General features: G+C 42.8%; 1 protein-coding gene across 2 annotated transcripts; it reads left to right on the top strand.

Moving 5' to 3' along the window:
- Window positions 1-249: 249 nt before the first annotated feature.
- LOC21408176 (F-box protein 7) lies at window positions 250-10,655 on the top strand. 2 transcript variants are annotated; one of them, XM_024170871.1, is made up of 11 exons: window positions 250-398; window positions 747-833; window positions 1,015-1,127; window positions 1,562-1,678; window positions 1,772-1,868; window positions 1,997-2,070; window positions 9,147-9,200; window positions 9,304-9,405; window positions 9,593-9,651; window positions 10,020-10,230; window positions 10,353-10,655. In XM_024170871.1, the coding sequence occupies exons 1-11, from the start codon at window positions 389-391 to the stop codon at window positions 10,410-10,412; spliced, it is 984 nt and encodes a 327-aa protein (XP_024026639.1). In that variant the 5' UTR covers window positions 250-388; the 3' UTR covers window positions 10,413-10,655. The 2 variants fall into 2 exon arrangements, with proteins under 2 accessions (XP_024026639.1, XP_010104506.2); XM_010106204.2 differs by lacking the exon at window positions 250-398 and having other exon boundaries at window positions 731-833.
- The last annotated feature ends 9,207 nt before the right edge of the window (window positions 10,656-19,862 follow it).

Raw genomic sequence — 19,862 nt, 5'->3', positions numbered from 1 at the left:
AAATGCTTGGAAATAATTTGTATTAAATTTTTTTATGGGATAATTTGTATATCAGGGAATTTTCTACCAAAGAAAAAAAACGGAGGAAGAAGAAGTCGTGTAAGATGACCTGATCAAAATTTTAGTGTAGGCATAGCCATCAGATGAATGTACAAGATGATTGGGCCCACTCAGAGGCCTAATTATGGGCCAATCAGATTAGAGGTCACAAATAATTCACGAAGTCGGTTTTCTTTGAAAGTTAACGAAGTTTCTCGTACTTCCAATTTCTCTCCCTTTTATTTATTTATTTTTATTTTTCGCCCTCCTTTTTCTCTGTAATTCGCCTGAGAAAAATTGAGGGGAAATAATTCCGTTATCTCGCCGGGAAAGTTGTTCTTCCTTCTTCATGGCTTCAGGTGTGTTCAATAATTCTTATGGCTGCATATCTGATACTCAATTGGATTTAAATTCAATAAAGTCGCTGAATTTTGGAGTGATTTGGTTTGATTGTGATTCCTTGGAATAATTGATGAAAAATATGTTTTTTCCCTGTTGAATTGAGCAATACCTTTCTGTTATTTACCAAATTTCTATCAGAATAACCCATTGAATTAGTCGCTTAATTAGTTTCCTGGGTTCTTGGAATATGTGGGGTATTTTTTTTTTCATCCCTGAAATACGGGAAAACGACATCTTAATTGAGTAATTGTTAATTTAATAATAAAGCTGGTTTTTTGATATCTATTAAATGTCGTTTCTTGCAGATTTTGCATCAAGTATTCCTGCGGAGCTAGATTCAGCCTTGAGGTTAAAGACTGTTCAGTACTTCGTCACAAAAAGACCGTGGCTTGGTAACTTCATATGCTACTGCATTTTTATATTAACTTGTATTGTTTTTTAAATTTCAGTGTAGACTGATGAGTGAGAATATTGTAACTACACATACACATATCTTAGTTTGTTGTAATTGTAGATTAAGTCTTCCATATAGATTTTTATAATTTCTTATTGTCTTCAGAGTTTCTGTTTCAGATCTTTATGGTATCAATGTTAGACCTGTTGCACCATTTGGAAGTGTGAGTAGAAAACCATATGTTGATCCGGCACTGATACATCGTAGCTTGCCTGATGAGCTGCTTTTTGAGGTGTGGATTCAGTAAAAAAATGTTGGTGTTTTTTTAATTTTATTTTTTCTTGTTAATATGCTCGATTTACAATCCTCTTTTTGGTGTTGAAGATAGATATAATTCTCTCCCTTAGTCGGTCATGCGTTCTGTTTCTATGCTGTATGCTTTCTGCTCGTGTTTGTGCAAGTACAGAAGCAAAGTAATGTCTAGCCTGTGGGATAGGCAATACCACTAAGATCATTGAGAAATGAGAATCATTGTTCTCTTTCTTTTGTAAAGCAATCATGTATTTCTTTCACAGTAAAGGTTATATTGCTCGAACATTCTTATTTCTTATCTACTTATCAATATAAGATATATATATATATATATATATATATATTCAAATACAATTCTATTATTATGGTGTAAAAGATATAATGGGAGAGACTGATTTTTTATTCACCCCCCAGGTATTTGCACGAATGAATCCGTATGACTTAGGAAGGGCATCTTGTGTTTGTCGAAAATGGAGGTACACAATTCGTAACCCTGTGTTTTGGCGCAATGCATGCTTAAAGGCCTGGCAGGTAATTGGTATTGCCTATGTTGTTTGAGCCCTTGGTTTTTTCTTTTTTGTATGTAAGTGGTTGGTTTTAAAACTGGGGACCTCTACAATGAAGCTCTCTGGAGTAGTCGAAAATTACAAGACTTTGCAGTCGAAGTATGAGGGTTCATGGAGAAGAATGTGGCTTTTGAGACCAAGGGTCCGTACTGATGGTAGGGCATTGCTTAACATTTTTTTAATTTTTCTGTTTGTTTCTTATTCTAACTTTAGGTGTATGTTTCTTATTCTAACTTTAGGTGTATCTTGAGTTAATGAATTTACATTCCATTTTTTACGTCAGGTCTTTATGTGAGTAGGAATACTTATATCCGTGCTGGAGTTGCAGAATGGAAGATCACTAATCCTGTTCATGTGGTATGCTTTCATTTTGCTCCCAGACTTGCCTTTGTATGTATTTATTTTCTTTTATTTTTGAATTTGAAAAGGGGCAGGGGGGAATGGAGTCAGTGTGAAATTATCTCTAGGCTATACCTGCAACCACAACTTGCCTTTGGGTTCCACAACTAATATCATAATTTGCAGAGTGTATTCCATTGTAGGTTCCTCTAATGTAAGCCGAAGCCACTAAATTTTGAAATCACTATCATCCAAAAATGAACTATAAAGAAAAAACGTTAAAACCTAAATGTCAAATGCAAGTTGCACGGGTACTAGAACTCGGGTTATAGTGATTTGTAATTGGATTAGCAATGGTGTGATAATTATTTACGAGTCGTGTCATATTTCATGCATGTTATACTGCTGCTAGTGAAAATATTTTTTAGATGCTCTCATTCTTTTAGCTAATTGTTGATTCAAGGACTTGTGTTTTTGGATAATATTCTCATAGCAACATAATTGTTTATGGATATTTGTTAGAGCCCGAGCCCCTCCCATTAAATTCGTATACTCTAGGAGGAGCAAGGGGGCAATAGTTGATTCTCACAGGGAGGCGTAGTAGGAAGAGGTAATGGCTGACTTGGCAGATATTATCGAGTTTCACGCTGAGGTCAGGCATGCTGTTAGGAATTGGTTTTGCATGGGAAATACCGTGAGTGAGGAGTCTATAAAAGAGAGCTTGTAGTGAGAAGGGAGGGTATTGTATTGAGAATTGACTCTGAATGTTGGAGGCAGAGGAACCTCGAATTCCTCCTATCTGTAATTTCCGTTTTCACGTTTTTTCAGTTTGATTAATAACAGCTAAGAAAACCACCCAGAATTCCGTTTTCACGTTTTTTCAGTTTGATTAATAACAGCTAAGAAAACCACCCATAATTCCTGGGTTTCTATCATTGGTATCAGAGCCACCGATTCCATGGCCGCCGTCCACCACGACCCGCGCGTTGCAGATCGAGTTGCCTTGGTGGAGCATAGGATAGAAGACGTTCACGACACTCTTCAGATAGTGGGAGCCATAGCTGATCGAGTTCCCCAGCTGCAAGAGGATGTCACTCGGCTGGACACCAGAGTTGGAGAGGTGCAAGGATCGGTGCTTAGAATCGAGGAGTTGTTGCAGAGACAGGCTCGGCTGTTTGATAGACGGCATCCAGAAAGGGAACCGGTTAGGAACCTAGATCGGACACCCCCCAGGCGAGAACCGGAGAGGGGACAAGCAATCCCTCGGGAAGGCTCACCGGTCCGAGGGGGGGAAGGAGGAGGAATGCACCGCCAAGTATCTCCGGGACCGCAGAGGGGTAGAGGGGATTTTCGAGGGAGAAAATTGGAGCTTCCGGTTTTCCATGGTGAAGATCCGTACGGCTGGGTGTTTAGGGCCGAGCGCTATTTCGCGGTGAACGACATCGAAGATGAGGAGCGAATCTTGGCGGCGTCCGTGTGCATGGAAGGAAGAGCTCTGGGGTGGTTCCAGTGGGTTGATGCACAGGACCCGTTCGCGGGCTGGCGAGAACTCCGGACGGCCATCATCCAGCGATTCAGCCGCGCCCAAGGAGATCCGACGGAGCGGCTGATGGCGCTCCGGCAGACTGGAGGAGTAGCGGAATACCGAGACATTCGAAGCGTTGGCTGCTTCCATGAGAGGTGTGCCCGAAGCTATCTTCAAGGGAGCTTTCCTGAATGGGTTACGAGAGGACGTGTGGGCTGAGGTGAGGATGCACCGGCTTGTCAACTTATTGGAGGCAATGGACCTGGCCCAACAAGTGGAGGACCGACTTGAGGCGGTGGACCGGGTCAGGAGGAACAAGGTGGGACGGGTCACCAGACCCAAGTATACGGGTCGACCCGGGTTAAGCCCTTATTCCCAATTTAACATCTCAGAGGCTCGCGAAAGCTCCCTTCAATCCCAATTAAATCGAGATTCCAACGGATAGCAAAAGGGGCTCACGGCGGCGACTTCGAAGGTCCAGCCTCTTGCCGGAGGAGATTCCGGGTTTCGACGGTTAACCTTCGACGAAGTACAGCAGCGCAAGGCTCGCAGTCTTTGTTTCAGGTGCGACGAGAAGTATAGCCCAGGGCACCGTTGCAAGAATCGGTCACTACAGGTGTTGATGTTGACCGTCACTACAGGTGTTGATGTTGACTGATGAAGACTCGGAGGATGAGTGTAAGGAGGAGGGGATTACAGAGGAAGGAAACGCCGATCCAGGAAGCTCGACGGTTGCAGAAATGGCTGCCCTGTCACTCAACTCCTTCAACGGATGCTCTTCGGCAAAGATGTTTGAAAGTCAAGGGCTCGATGAATGGGAGGGAAGTCATCATTCTCGTTGATAGCGGGGCCTCCCACAGCTTCATCTCCACCTCGCTGGTGAGCGAACTGAGAAATTACCCCAGGACTTGACCGCTCGGCACAAGATCCAGGTAGGGAATGGGATGATTTTCAAGCAGGAAGGGGTCTGCCGTTCGGTGTAGGTGTTGATCCAGGGGCACCGAGTGATTGAGAACTTTTTCCCCTTTGAATTGGGAAACGTGGACGTGGTGCTCGGAGTCTCGTGGCTTAGGACATTAGGGGAGGTACGAGCTGACTGGACCCGTTTGACTCTGAAATTTTTGGCAGGAAGTCAATGGGTTTGCCTACAGGGGGACTCCGCGTTAAGCTGCTCTAAGGTGAGTGTGCGTTCGATCTTTCGTTCGCTATTGTGCGAGCATGCTGGAGTGTTACTCGAAATTGGGGTGGCCGGCCCCGGGGAACAGGGACACTCGGCCGTGGCGACACCACAGGAGCTGGCCGCACTTCTGGGACAATTCAAGTCCGTTTTTGAACTGCCTGAGGGACTTCCTCCGCCCCGTGCTCGTGACCATCACATTGTGTTACGAGAGGGGGTATCTCCCCCTAACATCCGGCCCTATAGATATCCCCATATCCAGAAGGCCGAGATAGAGCGCCTGGTGGGGGAGATGTTAGCGTCGGGGATAATCCGACCAAGTACTAGTCCATTTTCGAGCCCTATTTTGCTGGTAAAAAAAAAGGACGGCAGCTGGAGATTTTGTGTGGATTATCGTGCCGTCAACTAGCTAACAATCCCGGGTAAGTTTCCCATTCCTATAATCGACGAGCTGATGGACGAATTACAAGGGGCCAGTGTCTTCTCCAAGTTGGACCTCCGTTCAGGGTACCACTAAATTCGTGTACGGGAAGAGGACGTGGAGAAAACAACGTTTCGTACGCATGAAGGGCACTACGAATTTCTCGTGATGCCCTTCGGGATTACCAACGCCCCTGCCACCTTCCAATCGCTAATGAATACGGTATTCCGACCATTCCTACGTAAATTTGTGCTCGTTTTCTTTGACGATATTTTAATTTACAGCCGGTCAAGCGAGGAGCATATTCGGCATTTGGAGCTGGTTTTACAGATGCTGCACCAGGAACAGTTATACGCCAACCAAAAAAAATGTATTTTTGGCAGTAAGCAGGTGGACTACCTCGGCCACATTATTTCAAAAGAGGGAATTGTGGCAGACCCGTCAAAAGTGCAGGCCATCACTTCTTGGCCTACCCCTCGTTCGATAAGGGAACTTAGGGGATTTCTCGGCTTGACCGGGTACTACCGCCGGTTTGTGGTTGGATATGGGGGGCTCACTCGACCTCTGACCGACTTGCTGAAGAAGGGGGCTTTTCAATGGTCTCAACCAGCGGAAGAGGCATTTTAGAAACTTAAGAACTTGATGGCAGAACTCCCAGTTCTCGCCTTGCCTGATTTTGGAAAACTTTTTGTTTTAGAAACTGATGCTTCGGGCAGTGGTGTAGGTGCAGTGTTAATGTAGGAAGGGCGACCTCTGGCATATTTCAGCAAGGGATTGTCCCTAACCGCACGATGGAAGTCGGTTTACGAGAGGGAATTGCTAGCCATCGTCCTCACAGTTCAAAAATGGCGGCACTACCTCCTTGGACGACATTTTGTCATCCGTATCGATCAGCAGAGCCTCCGCCACCTCATGGACCAGCGGGTTCTGGCTCTTGATCAGCTTCGGTTGGTGACCAAACTCTTCGGCTATGATTTTGAGATCCAATACAAGCCCGGTGCCGCCAACTGAGTGGCCGATGCTCTGTCTCGGAGGGAAGAGACCGACATCCCCACCTTTTCCGCAATCTCCATTCCTCAGCAACTTGACCTTGATGCCCTTCGACAGGAACAGGCTGGAGACCCCCACTGTGCAGCACTGATAGCCAACCTATAGGCTGGTGCAGGGTCGGTTCCTGGTTATAGCGTTCAAAACGGGTTGGTCCTGTTTAACACACGTTTAGTTATTCCAGCCTCGTCACCATGGGTGAGGACCCTCCTTCACGAGTTCCATAACTCAGTCATTGGAGGGCATTCGGGGTTCCTTCGTACGTACAAGCGTTTGGCGGCAGTGGTTTTTTGGAAGGGAATGAAGAAGGTAATCAAGGAGTATGTGGCGAGCTGTGTAACGTGCCATCAATGCAAGACCGAAACTTTATCTCCAGCAGGGATGTTAACTCCCCTGCAGGTGCCCCAGCGTGTGTGGGAGGACATATCCATGGACTTTATCAGTGGGTTGCCAAGATCGAAGGGGGCGGATACCATCCTGGTTGTGGTGGACCGTTTGTCCAAATATGCCCACTTCTGCCCTCTGGCCCACCCATTCACCGCCAAACAGGTTGCCGAGGCTTTCGTCAAGGAAATCATCTGTTTACACGGGGTGCCCAAGACCATTGTTAGTGACCGCGACCCACTATTTATGAGCCTGTTCTGGCGGGAGATATTCAAGCTGCAGGGCACCACGTTGCACACTAGCTCAGCCTATCACCCGCAATCGGATGGGCAAACGAAAGTCACCAATCGGTGTCTGGAGACATACTTACGGTGCTTCGCTAATGACAAACCCCGGTAGTGGCAGGTTTTTCTTCCCTGGGCTGAATATTGGTTCAATACCAATTATAATTCTTCTACAAAATACACCCCATTCTTCATAGTCTATGGCCGGCACCCGCCTACCCTGCACCGCTTCCAGGAGGGATCTGCAGTAGTACAAGGATTCGAGGAACAGCTGCGGCTGCAGAACCAGACAATTGACCTGTTGAAAGAACACCTATTGTCGGCTCAGCAGCAGATGAAGAAGTTTGCGGATCGTCATCGCCGGGACGTCTCCTTCACCACAGGTGACTAGGTACTGCTGCGATTACGCCCGTACTACATGAAATCATTAGCCCGCAGACCTAATGAAAAGCTGAGTCCACGATTCTATGGTCCCTTCGAGGTAGAAGAACGGGTTGGCCCCGTGGCATATCGCCTTAAGCTGCCTCCCACAGCTAGGATTCACCCTGTCTTTCACGTGTCTCAGCTGAAACCGTATAGGGGAATGGTGGTTTCTGGTCTGCCCCTACCTCCTAACCTCTCGGACGAATTGGAGTTGGATGTTCAACCTTCGGCAGTTCTGGATTCCCGAGTTCGATTGGTGGGTGGTAAACAAGTACCAGAGGTGTTGGTTTAGTGGGATGGTCTACCAAGACCCAGTTTCGAGGCTTCAACCATGGGGACAAGGTTGGTCTTAAAGGGGGGGGGGGGGGGGGGGTGTAGGGCCCGGCCCCCCCTCCCATTAAATTCGTATACTCTAGGAGGAGCAAGGGGGCAATAGTTGATTCTCACAAGGAGGTGTAGTAGGAAGAGGTAATGGCTGACTTGACAGATATTATCGAGTTTCACGTTGAGGTCAGGCATGCCGTTCGGAATTGGTTTTGCATGGGGAATACCGTGAGTGAGGAGTCTATAAAAGAGAGCTTGTAGTGAGAAGGGAGGGTATTGTATTGAGAATTGAGTCTGAATGTTGGAGGCAGAGGAACCTCGAATTCCTCCTATATGTAATTTCCGTTTTCACGTTTTTTCAGTTTGATTAATAACAGCTAAGAAAACCACCTAGAATTCCTGGGTTTCTATCAATATTGCTGACGGATAAAATTTGTCCGACAAAAAGAACTCTCACGATCACCTCACCATGTGTTAGTTCTCACACGTTGTTAATGTGTGTTGATGAGAGGAAAAAAAATAATAATAAAGGAAATCAAAGAACACAAGAATTTATAGTGGTTCGCCTCAATTGGAGGCTACATCCACTTAGGGTTTCTCAAGGACGGGGAAATTTTACTATGAGAGAGAGAATTACAAGAGCACTCAAGGGAAAATGCCAAAAATGGACTTCTTTTTTCCTCCTAGTGAGGGGTAGACCTCTATTTATAGCCCTTTAGGTGATAAATACAAATTATTTGAATTAAATGAGATGTTTATCTCTAATTTCCCTTTTTTGAATCATCCTTATCTTCATAATCCGTGGATTTACTTTCTCATTTGCTTAAATTCGAATCAAGGTTGTTTTTTTTGAAGATAATCCTGTGATTTCCGGATTGATTCATGGTTATCCGTCTACTAGGCCGGACCGACCTCGTGCTGATTTTAGCATATTTTCCATATAGGCCAAGGTGTTTAGGTCGACCTTATCTAGGACAAGGTGAATATGGCCGAGCTAATTAGGTTGTGGTAAATATTTTCGAACAAAAAAGGCCATCGTGAATATAGCCGACCAAAGAGTCTGACTTTGTGTCCGCTGTCCAGCTTCCTTTTTATCTAAGGCGTCGACCTCATCATTAGTAAAGCTACTGATCTTGGCTAAATTGGCTAGGAGGCAACCTCGTCTTCGTTGACTTGGCTGGATGACTGACCTCTCTACATTGGCTACGCGACCAACCTCATCTATGATCTTCCCTGTTAGCCATGTGGTTGACCTATTCTTCCTTGAAGTCAATTATAGCTCATCACGTCATTAAGAAGATTGTCTAAAAGACCCATCAACAGATATAATCTTGTGATAGCATCACTTGGTTCTACATTTGTGACCTAGTTTCTGTTTGAGCAACCATTCCTCTTTCTTTTTTTCTTTTTTTCTTTTTTTCTTTTCTTTTTTTTCTTTTCTTTTTTTTTCTTTTCTTTTTTTTTCTTTTCTTTTTTCCGTTCTGCTTTTAACAAATATTGTGTTTTCAGGTCTGCTATTTTCGTTACATAAGATTTTATCCTTCTGGCCGATTTGTTTACAAGGTTAGGATTGTTTTATCTCACATTATGCTTTTTTCTACCGACGCAGTGTAATCATTTCCATTCAAAGTTATTGTTATCATGTCTTTTAATCTGCTATTGGCAGAATTCATCCCACAAGATGAAGGATGTTGTGAAATCCATGAATTTTCGTGCAGCTAAGGCAGACTGTGTTTACAGTGGCCATTACACATTGTCCGACGATAAGGTTAGCAGATGATTTTTCTAAGTTGTCTGGTTGCATATTCTAAATATCCTCGTTTACAGTCATTCTGAATATCCTCGCATACAATCTAACTACATTCATTGTTGTACGTTAGTTGGCTTTTGCTTTTGAAATGCTTCTCCTATTCTCTATTTTTTATATGCGTCTTGAATATTTCGATTGCTTACAGGTTGAAGCTGCAATTTTGTATCCAGGCATGCGACCTACTGTATTGAGGATCCGCTTGAGGTATGCTCTTTTTTTTTTTTTGGGGGGGGGGGGGGGGGGGGGGGGGGGGGGGTTGGGGGTTGGGAGCGTGGCATAAAAGTAAAAGCGAATTATCTGATTGTCTTATCATCTGTGGTTGATGGTAATTGTTCTTGTTCCTTTTCAAGTAGCGGTTTGTCAAATGCAGAATTTAATCGTATCATGCGGAGATTGTCTAAGCTGAAGTTTTTGTGGAATAATGATTTGAGGATTCCTCAGTTAGCCCTCTTTCTATAGTCCTTTGAGAAAAAAAACTTAAAAGAGTCATAAGAAACTTCTGGCTTTTGGGTGTTCCATTCTTTGAACCTTGAGTTCTACTATGATGGACTACCTGTTTACTCATCTTATAGGGTGAGAGGAACTACAGCAGGGGCAAACAATCGGATGGATTTACTTTCACTCGTTACAAGTGGAGTAAACAGAAATGAGGTCAACGGCCCGGGTGAAGATATCCTAGGAGTAGTGGAAGGGTGGCAGGATGACGAAACACACAATCCAGATGTGCCTGCTGTCTCACACAAGAGGGGTATGACACCCTTTGTGTTCGTTCCTTTTGAAGAGGTACATTTCCATGTATCTTTTCAAGCTTTGCTCCTGAGCAACAAGATTTAGCATTGTCCATGACTGGTAGTGATATATCTTAACTTCTATGAGATTTTTGGCATTTTCTCTCTTTGGTGTAGGTTGAGACTTCAGTTTTGAATCTGCCAGTGGACAAGATGGATTACTTTGTACCCGGCTGAGAACTCGACCGAAGGGGTTCTTATTTGTAAATATATTGTAATACAGAAGCATTTAAGTTTGTTATGACTCATTTATTTGTTTCAAATGTTGGATTAATAATGCCAACAAAGATGGGTGTTAGAAATGTGTCTTTTTTTTTTTTTTGCCCTTTTTCTTGGCTGTTGTTGTACGATGGCTTTTGCCCTTTTTATGGGTAAAATTTAGAATGATAAACTGAGCGGAACTCCTTTAATGTATGTATAATAAAATGTAATAGTTATTTGTGTCTTTAAGTTTTCAAGATAAACGTAATCGTGGATAAATTTTTACTCCTTTCCCTCCTGTCCTTTGTTGCAACTCTGAGGACAAATATAAGCAACACTAATATGGACCTTTTATACCTTTTAACTTTCACGAATTCTACAGAAACGCCATATGGAGTTCGGAAAAGAAAAAAGTATTCGGAAAAGAAAAAAGTACACCGTATGGAGCATGTTGTGTAACATATTATTACTGTTGAATATCACTCTTTGTTGAAGTAACAATTGTTGGGTGGCATTTCTGAAATTATTAAATGTGCAATAAATTCAAAGGCTCTCCCGGGCCCGAGCTCTCCCGAGCTGAAAGTTCAAAGGTCGCGTGATGTTATCAAGAGAAGTAACCGGCGCTAATTGAAGACATTGAATGGTTAAAAGTTAGTTCTCATTGATTATTTATCAGTTTTACCTCACAAAAAGGTGAAGAGCCTTATTGTAATTAAGAGAGAATAAACTCTCGAATTAATGGGATAATTAAACTCCCTCAATCCTAATGTACTATAAATTCCTTCAGTTTGAGAGGAAAGGGTGGACACTCATTTTTGAATACAATTGTCTTGTGATTGTTTTCATTTTGTTTTTGTTATTCCTTCAGAAGTTTTTTGTGTTCTTCGAGTGTTCTTCTAATTTTCTTAGATAATTTGCTTATTCAATCCAAATTATTAGTCTAGGAACATTGGATAAGTGTTGGATGAAATTTTGCTCAAACATTTTTGGCGCTAGAAGGAGGGCCCCCTAGTGTGATTAACATTCACGGGTTCTCACCGGCACTTAAATTTTTTTATCTCATTGCTAAGTCATTTTCAAGTATGGCAAGTGACCAAGTCTCAAGTGCTCAACGAACCCATACTGAGGGAACCCAAACAAGGGGACTCGTCGGTAATCCTGAAAGAGCACCACGTGCTCCTCGTCCACCAACACACACTGACAGGATCGAGGCACGAGTGGACACGTTGGTAGGGATGGTGAATCAACTTATCACTACCTTTAACACGGTTCGTCCAGCAAATAACCAACAAAGTGGGCCGGCAAATTATCGGAGTGCTAGGAGTGGGCGTAGCCATCGTCGAAGCCAGCGGAATGAAGGCGATGGTCAATCCAATAGGAATCAACCAAGGGACTTGCCCGAGCAGCAGGAACCACGTCAAGCGCCTAGGCGTCAGAATGCTTTGTCACGGATTGGGAGTCATCACGACGCAACTGAGAGAACTAGGACATCGGTATTTGACAGGATAGAAGCTAACCGTAATAGCGAAGAAGTTGATAGCACCTGGACACTTGGGTCTGATGATTTCACCACTACTGATTTGCGGGATATGTTCAATGCATGACGGAATGTACATGCAATTGTACATATGCCCTCAAACAACCAGGCAACTCAAAACAGGAGTAGGAGGAGAGCCGAAATACCACGATCTTCTCGGAGACAAGTAAATAGGGCAAATCAGAACCAGAACCGACGTGATAATCAAGGAGGCATGAGTTAATCCAACAGGAGCACCCGTGAGGAACAACTCGAGTAGCTCGAAATGATGCAAAGACGAATGGATGACATAGAAGCCAATAGGAATTTGCCGGAAGGTGTAAGAGACTTGTTAGATGAAATAGAGCCGCCATTCACTGAGGACATCATGGCCAAGGAATTCCCTGCTGATTTCAAGATGATTCCCATCAAGCAGTTTGATGGGAAAGATAATCCAACAGGACATATACATGGATATAACACATGGATGCGAATTCGGGGAGCCACACAAGCTCAGATGTGCCAAGCATTCTCTTTGACGCTTACTGGGCCGGCGCTTCAATGGTTTCAACAATTAGAGCCAATGTCAATTAGTTCGTTTAACCAGCTGAAACAACAACTTGTAGGATGATTTGTGATAACGAAAACTCACAAGAAAGATAAGCTTTATCTGTTCTCCCTTAAGCAAGGAGCTAATGAATCGTTAAAAGCCTACATTGAACGTTTCAGCCAGGAAATGAATTATGTGGAAGGGTACACTGATAGTGATGCTGTGGCCGTAATTCGAGAAGGACTTCAGGAATGTGATATGCTGAAGTCAATTTGCAAAAAACAACCAAAAACCTTCACCGATCTCGTGATCTGAGCTCAAAAGTTCATTAGCGCTGAAGAATACATGCACAATCGGAAAGGACAATCTCAAACGGATCAATCAAAAAATGATGGAAAGCGGAAGGTAGAAGAAGGATCTAAAGGAAGAGAAGGCAAAAAGCAAAAGTCAGAGGCACAACAGGACGTGAACAAATCCAATATTACCTTGACGCAAAAGTTCCAAGCTTATGCTCCACCAGATACGACAAGGGCCTACACACCCTTGAATACAATAGCGGCACAGATTTTAATACAGATTCAACATCGAAATTTGCTGACTCCTCCGGCCCCTATGAAGGGAGATCCTAACAAGATGGATAAAAGTAAATATTGTTACTTCCATAAGGACCATGGCCATGACACCTCAAGTTGCTTTCAGTTAAAAGGACATATTGAGGTACTCATTCAACAAGGCCAGTTGCAGGAGTTTGTGGACAGAGGGATAGTTGAGAGAAGAACTGCACTCCCGACAACAATGGGAAAACAAGCAGCGGTCGCACATGGAACGAATACAACAGTTGGGAATAATTATGCGCTGAATGAGGTCAGGACAATTTTTGGGGGACCAGAAACTGGTGATTCCATGCAGGCTCGAAACCTGTATGCCCGAGAAGCTAAAGGTCTCGATTGTGGCCAATTTGTAAATATGACAGAACATGTCATAAAATTTGCAAAGATGGAGAACATCACCATAACCTTCACAGAGGAGGAGGCAAGGAAGTTGCTTCATCCACATAACGATGCCATAGTTGTGTCTTTGCAATTGGCAAATAGCTTAGTCCACCGTATTTTGATCGACAATGGGAGTTCAGCGGATATACTATTTAAGGATGCTTTAACCAAGATCAACCTAGGTGGAGCAAAGTTAACACCTGTGAACACCCCACTCCAAGGCTTTACTAGAGCATGCATCCATACTGAAGGAATGATAACACTCTCAGTTACCATGGGAGAAGGAGACACAAAGGTGACAAGAATGGTAAATTTTTTGGTTGTGGACCAGCCATCTGCTTACAATGTTATCATAGGGCGACTGACTTTGAATGCCATGAGAGCAATAACATCAACATACCATCTCATGTTGAAATTTCTGACGGAAAATGGCGTTGGAGTAGTGCTTGGCAATCAACAAGAGGCTCGCATTTGCTATGTAAAAGTGACCAATGGTAAATATGAATTGAAGGGGAAGGAAATAGTCTCTACAATATCCCAATTAGACTGAGATTTACCAGCAAGTTTGCTTGGAGATTTGAGTGACATACAGAATTTTAGAGAACTCGACCCACGTGAAGAGCGTGTGAAACGTGGAGAGACGGTAGAAGAACTGGTGTCGATTCCGTTAGACGAATCCCAACCTGAGAGGGTAGTGCAGATAGGCTCTAAGTTGTCATCACCTTTACGTGAACAACTGATAGCTTTTCTTTAGGAAAAAAAGATATCTTTGCTTGGTATGAGGACATGCCAAGAATTGACCCAAGTGTTATAGTACACCGGCTTAATGTGGACCCGTCTCATAAGCCAAAAGTTCAAAAGTGACGATCCTTCAATCCAGAACGCTACATAGCAATTAATGAAGAGGTGGAGAAGTAGCTTGAAGCAAAGACGATTAAAGAGGCGCACTACCCAAAATGGATAGCAAATGTGGTATTAGTCAAGAAAGCAAATGGAAAGTGGAGGGTTTGTATTGATTATACAGATCTGAACAAGGCGTGTCCAAAAGATTGCTTTCCAATTCCACGGATTGACCAGCTCGTAGACGCTACGGCGGGGCATGAGTTACTCAGCTTTATGGATGCATATTCTGGGTATAACCAAATATACATGCACGGGCCTGATCAAATCAAAACTGCTTTTACAACGGATATAGGTCTTTTCTGTTACATAAGGATGCCCTTTGGATTGAAAAATGATGGGGCAACATATCAAAGATTAGTGAACAAGATGTTTGTAGAAAAGATAGAAAATAATATAGAAGTGTATGTAGACGATATGCTCGTCAAGAGTTTGAAGGCAACAGACCATGTGCAGGATTTAAAGGAAGCCTTTCATATTCTTTGGAAGTACCAAATGAAATTGAACCCAACTAAGTGCGCCTTTGGTGTGGAGTCGGATAAATTTCTTGGTTTCATGGTGAACCACCGTGGAATCAAGGCTAATCCTGCAAAGATCAAAGCGTTGCTAGAAATGAAGTCCCCTCGCTCAACGATTAACTGGAATGGTAGCCGCACTCAACAGGTTCGTTGCTCGCGCAACTGATAAATGTCAACCATTCTTTCAAGCTATCAAGAAGGGAAAAGATTTTGTGTGGGACGAAAAATGTGAAAAAGCATTCAACGACCTTAAGGCATATTTGGGTGAGCCTCCACTCCTTACAAAGCCGAAGCTTAGTGAAGAACTCTATCTCTATCTTGCAATGTCTAAGCATGTAGTTAGTGCAGTATTGATTCGGGAAGAAGAAAAAGTGCAATGGCCGATTTACTATGTTAGTAAAGCCTTGCTAGACGCGGAAACACGTTATCCTGAAATGGAAAAGTTGGCCTTAGCACTGATCATGGCTTCACGAAAGCTACGACCATACTTTCAATCTCATCCGATAATAGTCTTAACGAATCATCCCTTGAGGCAAGTCCTTCAAAAGCCAGATATGTCTGGGCGACTAGCAAAGTGGTCAATTGAGTTAGGGGAGTTTAAAGTGAAATACAAACCAAGGACGGCCATTAAAGGATAAGCATTAGTAGATTTTGTAGCAGAGTTTTCATATCCAGTAGTGGTGGAAGATGAAGAAGTCACGATTTCGGTTCTGTAACGTAAAATTCCAGAAGATCCGCAATCAAGTCAAGCCTCAGTTCTCAAAAAACCATTTGGCCCGGTGTGGCAGTTGTATGTGGATGGAGCATCGAATGTTAATGGGTGCGGGGCAGAGCTGATTCTGATAAGCCCAAAAAATGATAGGATCCGTTATGCCTTGCGGTTTGCTTTCAAAGTTTCCAACAATTAAGCTGAATATGAGGCATTACTTGCAGGACTGAGGCTTGCTCAAGAATTGCAGATTGAAAATTTAAAGATATATAGCGATTCTCAGTTGATAGTGAACCAAGTCAGAGAAGAATTTTAAGCAAAAGGGAAGAGCATGGCTTTGTATTTGCAAAAAGTGAAAGATCAACTTGAGAAATTCAAGTGGCATGAGTTAGAGCAAGTACCCCGAGCCGCAAATATGGAAGCAGATTGTCTTGCTCGCATGGCGTCAGAAATGGATGAGGATCAACTTGGGAATGTGCCAATTGAGGTCCTAGAGCAATCAAGTATAGCTAAGCATGTTGAAGTCTGTGCGTTAAGCCCCAAAGATGCAAGTTCATGGATCATTCGAATATTCCTCTACTTGTCAACAGGAGAATTACCCATAGAGAAAAATGAGGTGAGGAGGCTTAGGTACCTTGCTAATGGATTTCTAATTATCAATGGAAAGTTGTACAAGCAAGGTTATTCTTTGCCTTACCTTAGGTGTTTAAACAAGGATGAAGCCAATTACGTGATGAGGGGAATTCATGAAGGAATTTGCAGGAATCACTCGGGTGGAAGATCGCTATCACATAAGGCACTTCGCCAAGGGTATTATTGGCCTACCATGCTAAAAGATGCGATAAAGTTAGTCAAAGTTTGCGATAAGTGTCAACATTTTTCACATATCCCAAGGCAACCAGGAGAACCTTTGACCTCTGTTTCAAGCCCATGGCCATTTGCTACGTGGGGAATCGACATTGGACCACTCCCACTCGCCAATGGAAGATACAAGTATGCAATCGTCACAATTGACTACTTTACCAAATGGGTGGAGGCTCAAGAATTGCTGCGAATCACCGAAGCAAAGGTAACCAACTTCATTTGGAAATCAGTCATCTGTAGATTTGGAATACCTCATTCGATCATCACTGACAATGCTCGGCAATTTGATAATGAAGAATTAAAGAGCATATGTAGACAAATGGGGATCCAAAAGAGCTACTCTTCTCCTGAGCATCCGCAAGCCAATAGACTGGTTGAGGCTGTGAATAAAACTATAAAGGAGAATTTGAAAAAGAAGTTAGAGGGTTTGAAAAGTGCATGGGTAGAGGAGCTACCGCTAGTGCTATGGGCTTATCGCACCATAAGTAGAACCTCTACTGGTGAGACACCATTTTCCATGGCGTATGGAGTGGAGTCAGTGATCCCAGCGGAGGTCAAAATACCCACATATCAAGTCGAAGCCTATGACAAAGATCATAATAATGAGGAGCTCTGCACTGATCTCGATCTTGTAGAAGAAAAGAGAAAACAAGCAACCATCCGTGCAGCCGTATACCAACAGGCGACGGCTCGGTACTACAACACAAGGGTTAAGGAACGGAAATTCAAGGAAGGTGATTTGGTTCTTAAGAAAGTTAACCAAAGCACAAAGAAGTCAAGTGATGGTGTACTTGGGCCAAATTGGGAGGGGCCATATAAGGTTATCAAGGTTGTTTGTGCTGGAACATATTAGCTTGAGGATAAATGGGGTAAGGTGTTAACTCACTCTTGGAATGTTGAACACCTTAGGAAGTATTATCAATAGTTAAAAAGTTTAAAGTTTAGTGTGTGTTTGTACTTCGATGGACGCCAAGTTTGTCAGGCGAAACATATTATTACTAAATAAAGTCGAAGTGTTTGCTAATTTCTTCTTTTAATATTTTCTTTCTCATTTTGTTCAATATGACAAAGAAAATGAGGGGATAGAAGTGTATCAGTTCAAAAAAAAAAAAGAGGAAAAAAAACCGACCCCAAGTGGGCACGGGAAAATAAAAAAAGAACTTTCGGCTTGGAAAAACTCAACCCTAGGTGGGCACAGGAAAATCCAAAGAGCTTTAGCTCAGTGAAACCTGACCCCAAGTGGGCACGAGAAAATAAAAAAAAAAGCTTCGACTTAGAAAAACTCGACCTCAAGTGGGCACGGGAAATCCTAAGCCGAGGAAGAAACTTAGCTGAAGGAAAAACCTGACCCTAGGTGGGCATGGGATAACTCTAAATAATAAAAAAAAATTTAGCTAGTCTACATTGATAAAATGTAGCAATTGCAAAGAAAAATAAAAAATTATTATGTTGCAGGAAAGATAACAAAATAACAAGTTTCAATTAAAAAGTGCCAGCCAACCGGGCCCAAGTACACAAGAGCAAGCATGAAGAATAGAGTGCAGAGTTAAAAAAAAAAAGCTTCTAGGTGTTGCTTGGTGGATCCATACTTGGAGGATCGCTACTTGGTGATTTTTCTAAATCCTTCATAGGTTCAGTCATCTCATCATCAGGATTAAAGTCATTTGGTGTAGGAGCTGAAGGAGTCTGAACAACGTGAGAACTACTAAGGCCTCGTTCACTTCGCAGATTTGAGTTTTCAATTCGAGCTGAGATGTGACATTTTCTAAGAGCTTTTCACTGTAGGAGAAAAAGTTAGATGTAACATTTTCTGAGAGCTTTTTACTGTAGAAACCTAGAACTGAAAACTCAAATCGGTGAAATGAACGAGGCCTAAGAGGATCAAATGATAGATTAAGGTCAAGGTCTTTGTTATAGAAAATGATTGCCTTCTTGGCTTCTTCCTAGCCTTTTCAGAACTCGTCTTCAGCAAGCTCAACTTTTTTAGCCTCGTACTTGGCATGGCAGAGCTCCAAATCTTTCTTCACTCGCTCGAGTTCCCTTAGAGACATATCAAGAGCAGCTTTAGTCTCCACAAGAGTCTTCCTATCATTTTCAGAGGAGGTCAGAAGAGCATTGTATTTAGCTTTCTAACCATCTGATATGCTCTCCGTCAGCGTAACCAATTTCTCAGATTGAAGCAATTTCTCTTGTGTCACTTTCAAATTGTCCTGAGATTCCTTTAATTTTGGTGTAATTACTTTTGCCTCTTCAAACATTTCTTTTGTTCGAGAGTTGTACACAATAAGATCTGTACAGAGCTAAAATATAAAAAAAGGAGGGTTAAACAAATTGGCTTAGGAAAGTCTAAGTGTAATTTGGGCTCAGAAAATCCCAACGTTAAAAAAGAAGGAGAGAGATAAAGCTAAGCCCAATTTGGGTTCAGGAAATTTCAATAAAGGAAAGGTGGGGGTTTACCTCAGTAATCCAGCGCTCGATTGAATTAGCCAAGTTGAAGGCTTCTCATTTTTTAGCTTCGTCAATATGATTGCGAGGTGCAAATTTCTCCATCTTTTTCAACATTGGATCGTGGCAAGGGTGGATGGACAAGCGGACCAACCCGTCAGTCACAACATCTAGAGTGGAAGTATCTTTGGAGGTTTGGCCAGGTTCATGACTCGAAGACTTTTTTGCTAGTCTTGAAGGAGCAAGTGGATTATTTAGTGCACAGGAGTCAAGATTTAATGCAGTTGGTAGATTAAGGCTAGTAGGTGGAACGTCAAAGGAGGACTTTCGCTTCTTCATCCGTTCTTTGAAAATATCAGGATCAAAGGTTGATTGGCTGGGGGGCCTCATGGGCCTAGATGCCAAGTGAGATTCCAAGTCCTTGGAAAAATGTCTAGACACGTGGTGCTCACGTGAGCAAGAGCCATCACCATGAAGCTCAGAAGGAAGTCTGGAATCACGTTTGCTAGCCATATTTGTAAAAAAAAAAAAAAAAAAAAAAAAAAAAAGGTAACAAAAAATCAGTAATAAAATATGTATAACAAGCATAAAAAGAGGTCAGGTGGGAGTGTTGATAAATTCACACCTATTTTGTCAAAGATAGCAGCGTCAGCAGGTTGACAAACGTCAGAAATAGGGTCATTCAAAAATAATTCCATGTCATTCAGAGAACAAGATGGATCAAGCAATGCCCCGGTACCACTCAAAGATTCCTCTAAGGTAGTCGCGTCAGACATACCATTAAACAACACATCTGGATCAAAAGTTAGCGTTGGGGAAGGAGATAAGGTTCTAGCGTCACATAGCCAATGGACATCTAACGTTTCTTTAGCAAGAAGATACTTTGTGTTTCTGATTGCCTCGTCAGCTTTTTTCGCAGAGCTAATCTTGTC

The sequence above is a fragment of the Morus notabilis genome, unplaced genomic scaffold (assembly GCF_000414095.1).
Source record: "Morus notabilis unplaced genomic scaffold, ASM41409v2 Scaffold485, whole genome shotgun sequence".
Classification (NCBI taxonomy): Eukaryota; Viridiplantae; Streptophyta; class Magnoliopsida; order Rosales; family Moraceae; genus Morus; species Morus notabilis.
The sequence above is the reverse complement of the archived record's forward strand: the minus strand, read 5'-3'. Positions and strand labels throughout refer to the sequence as shown.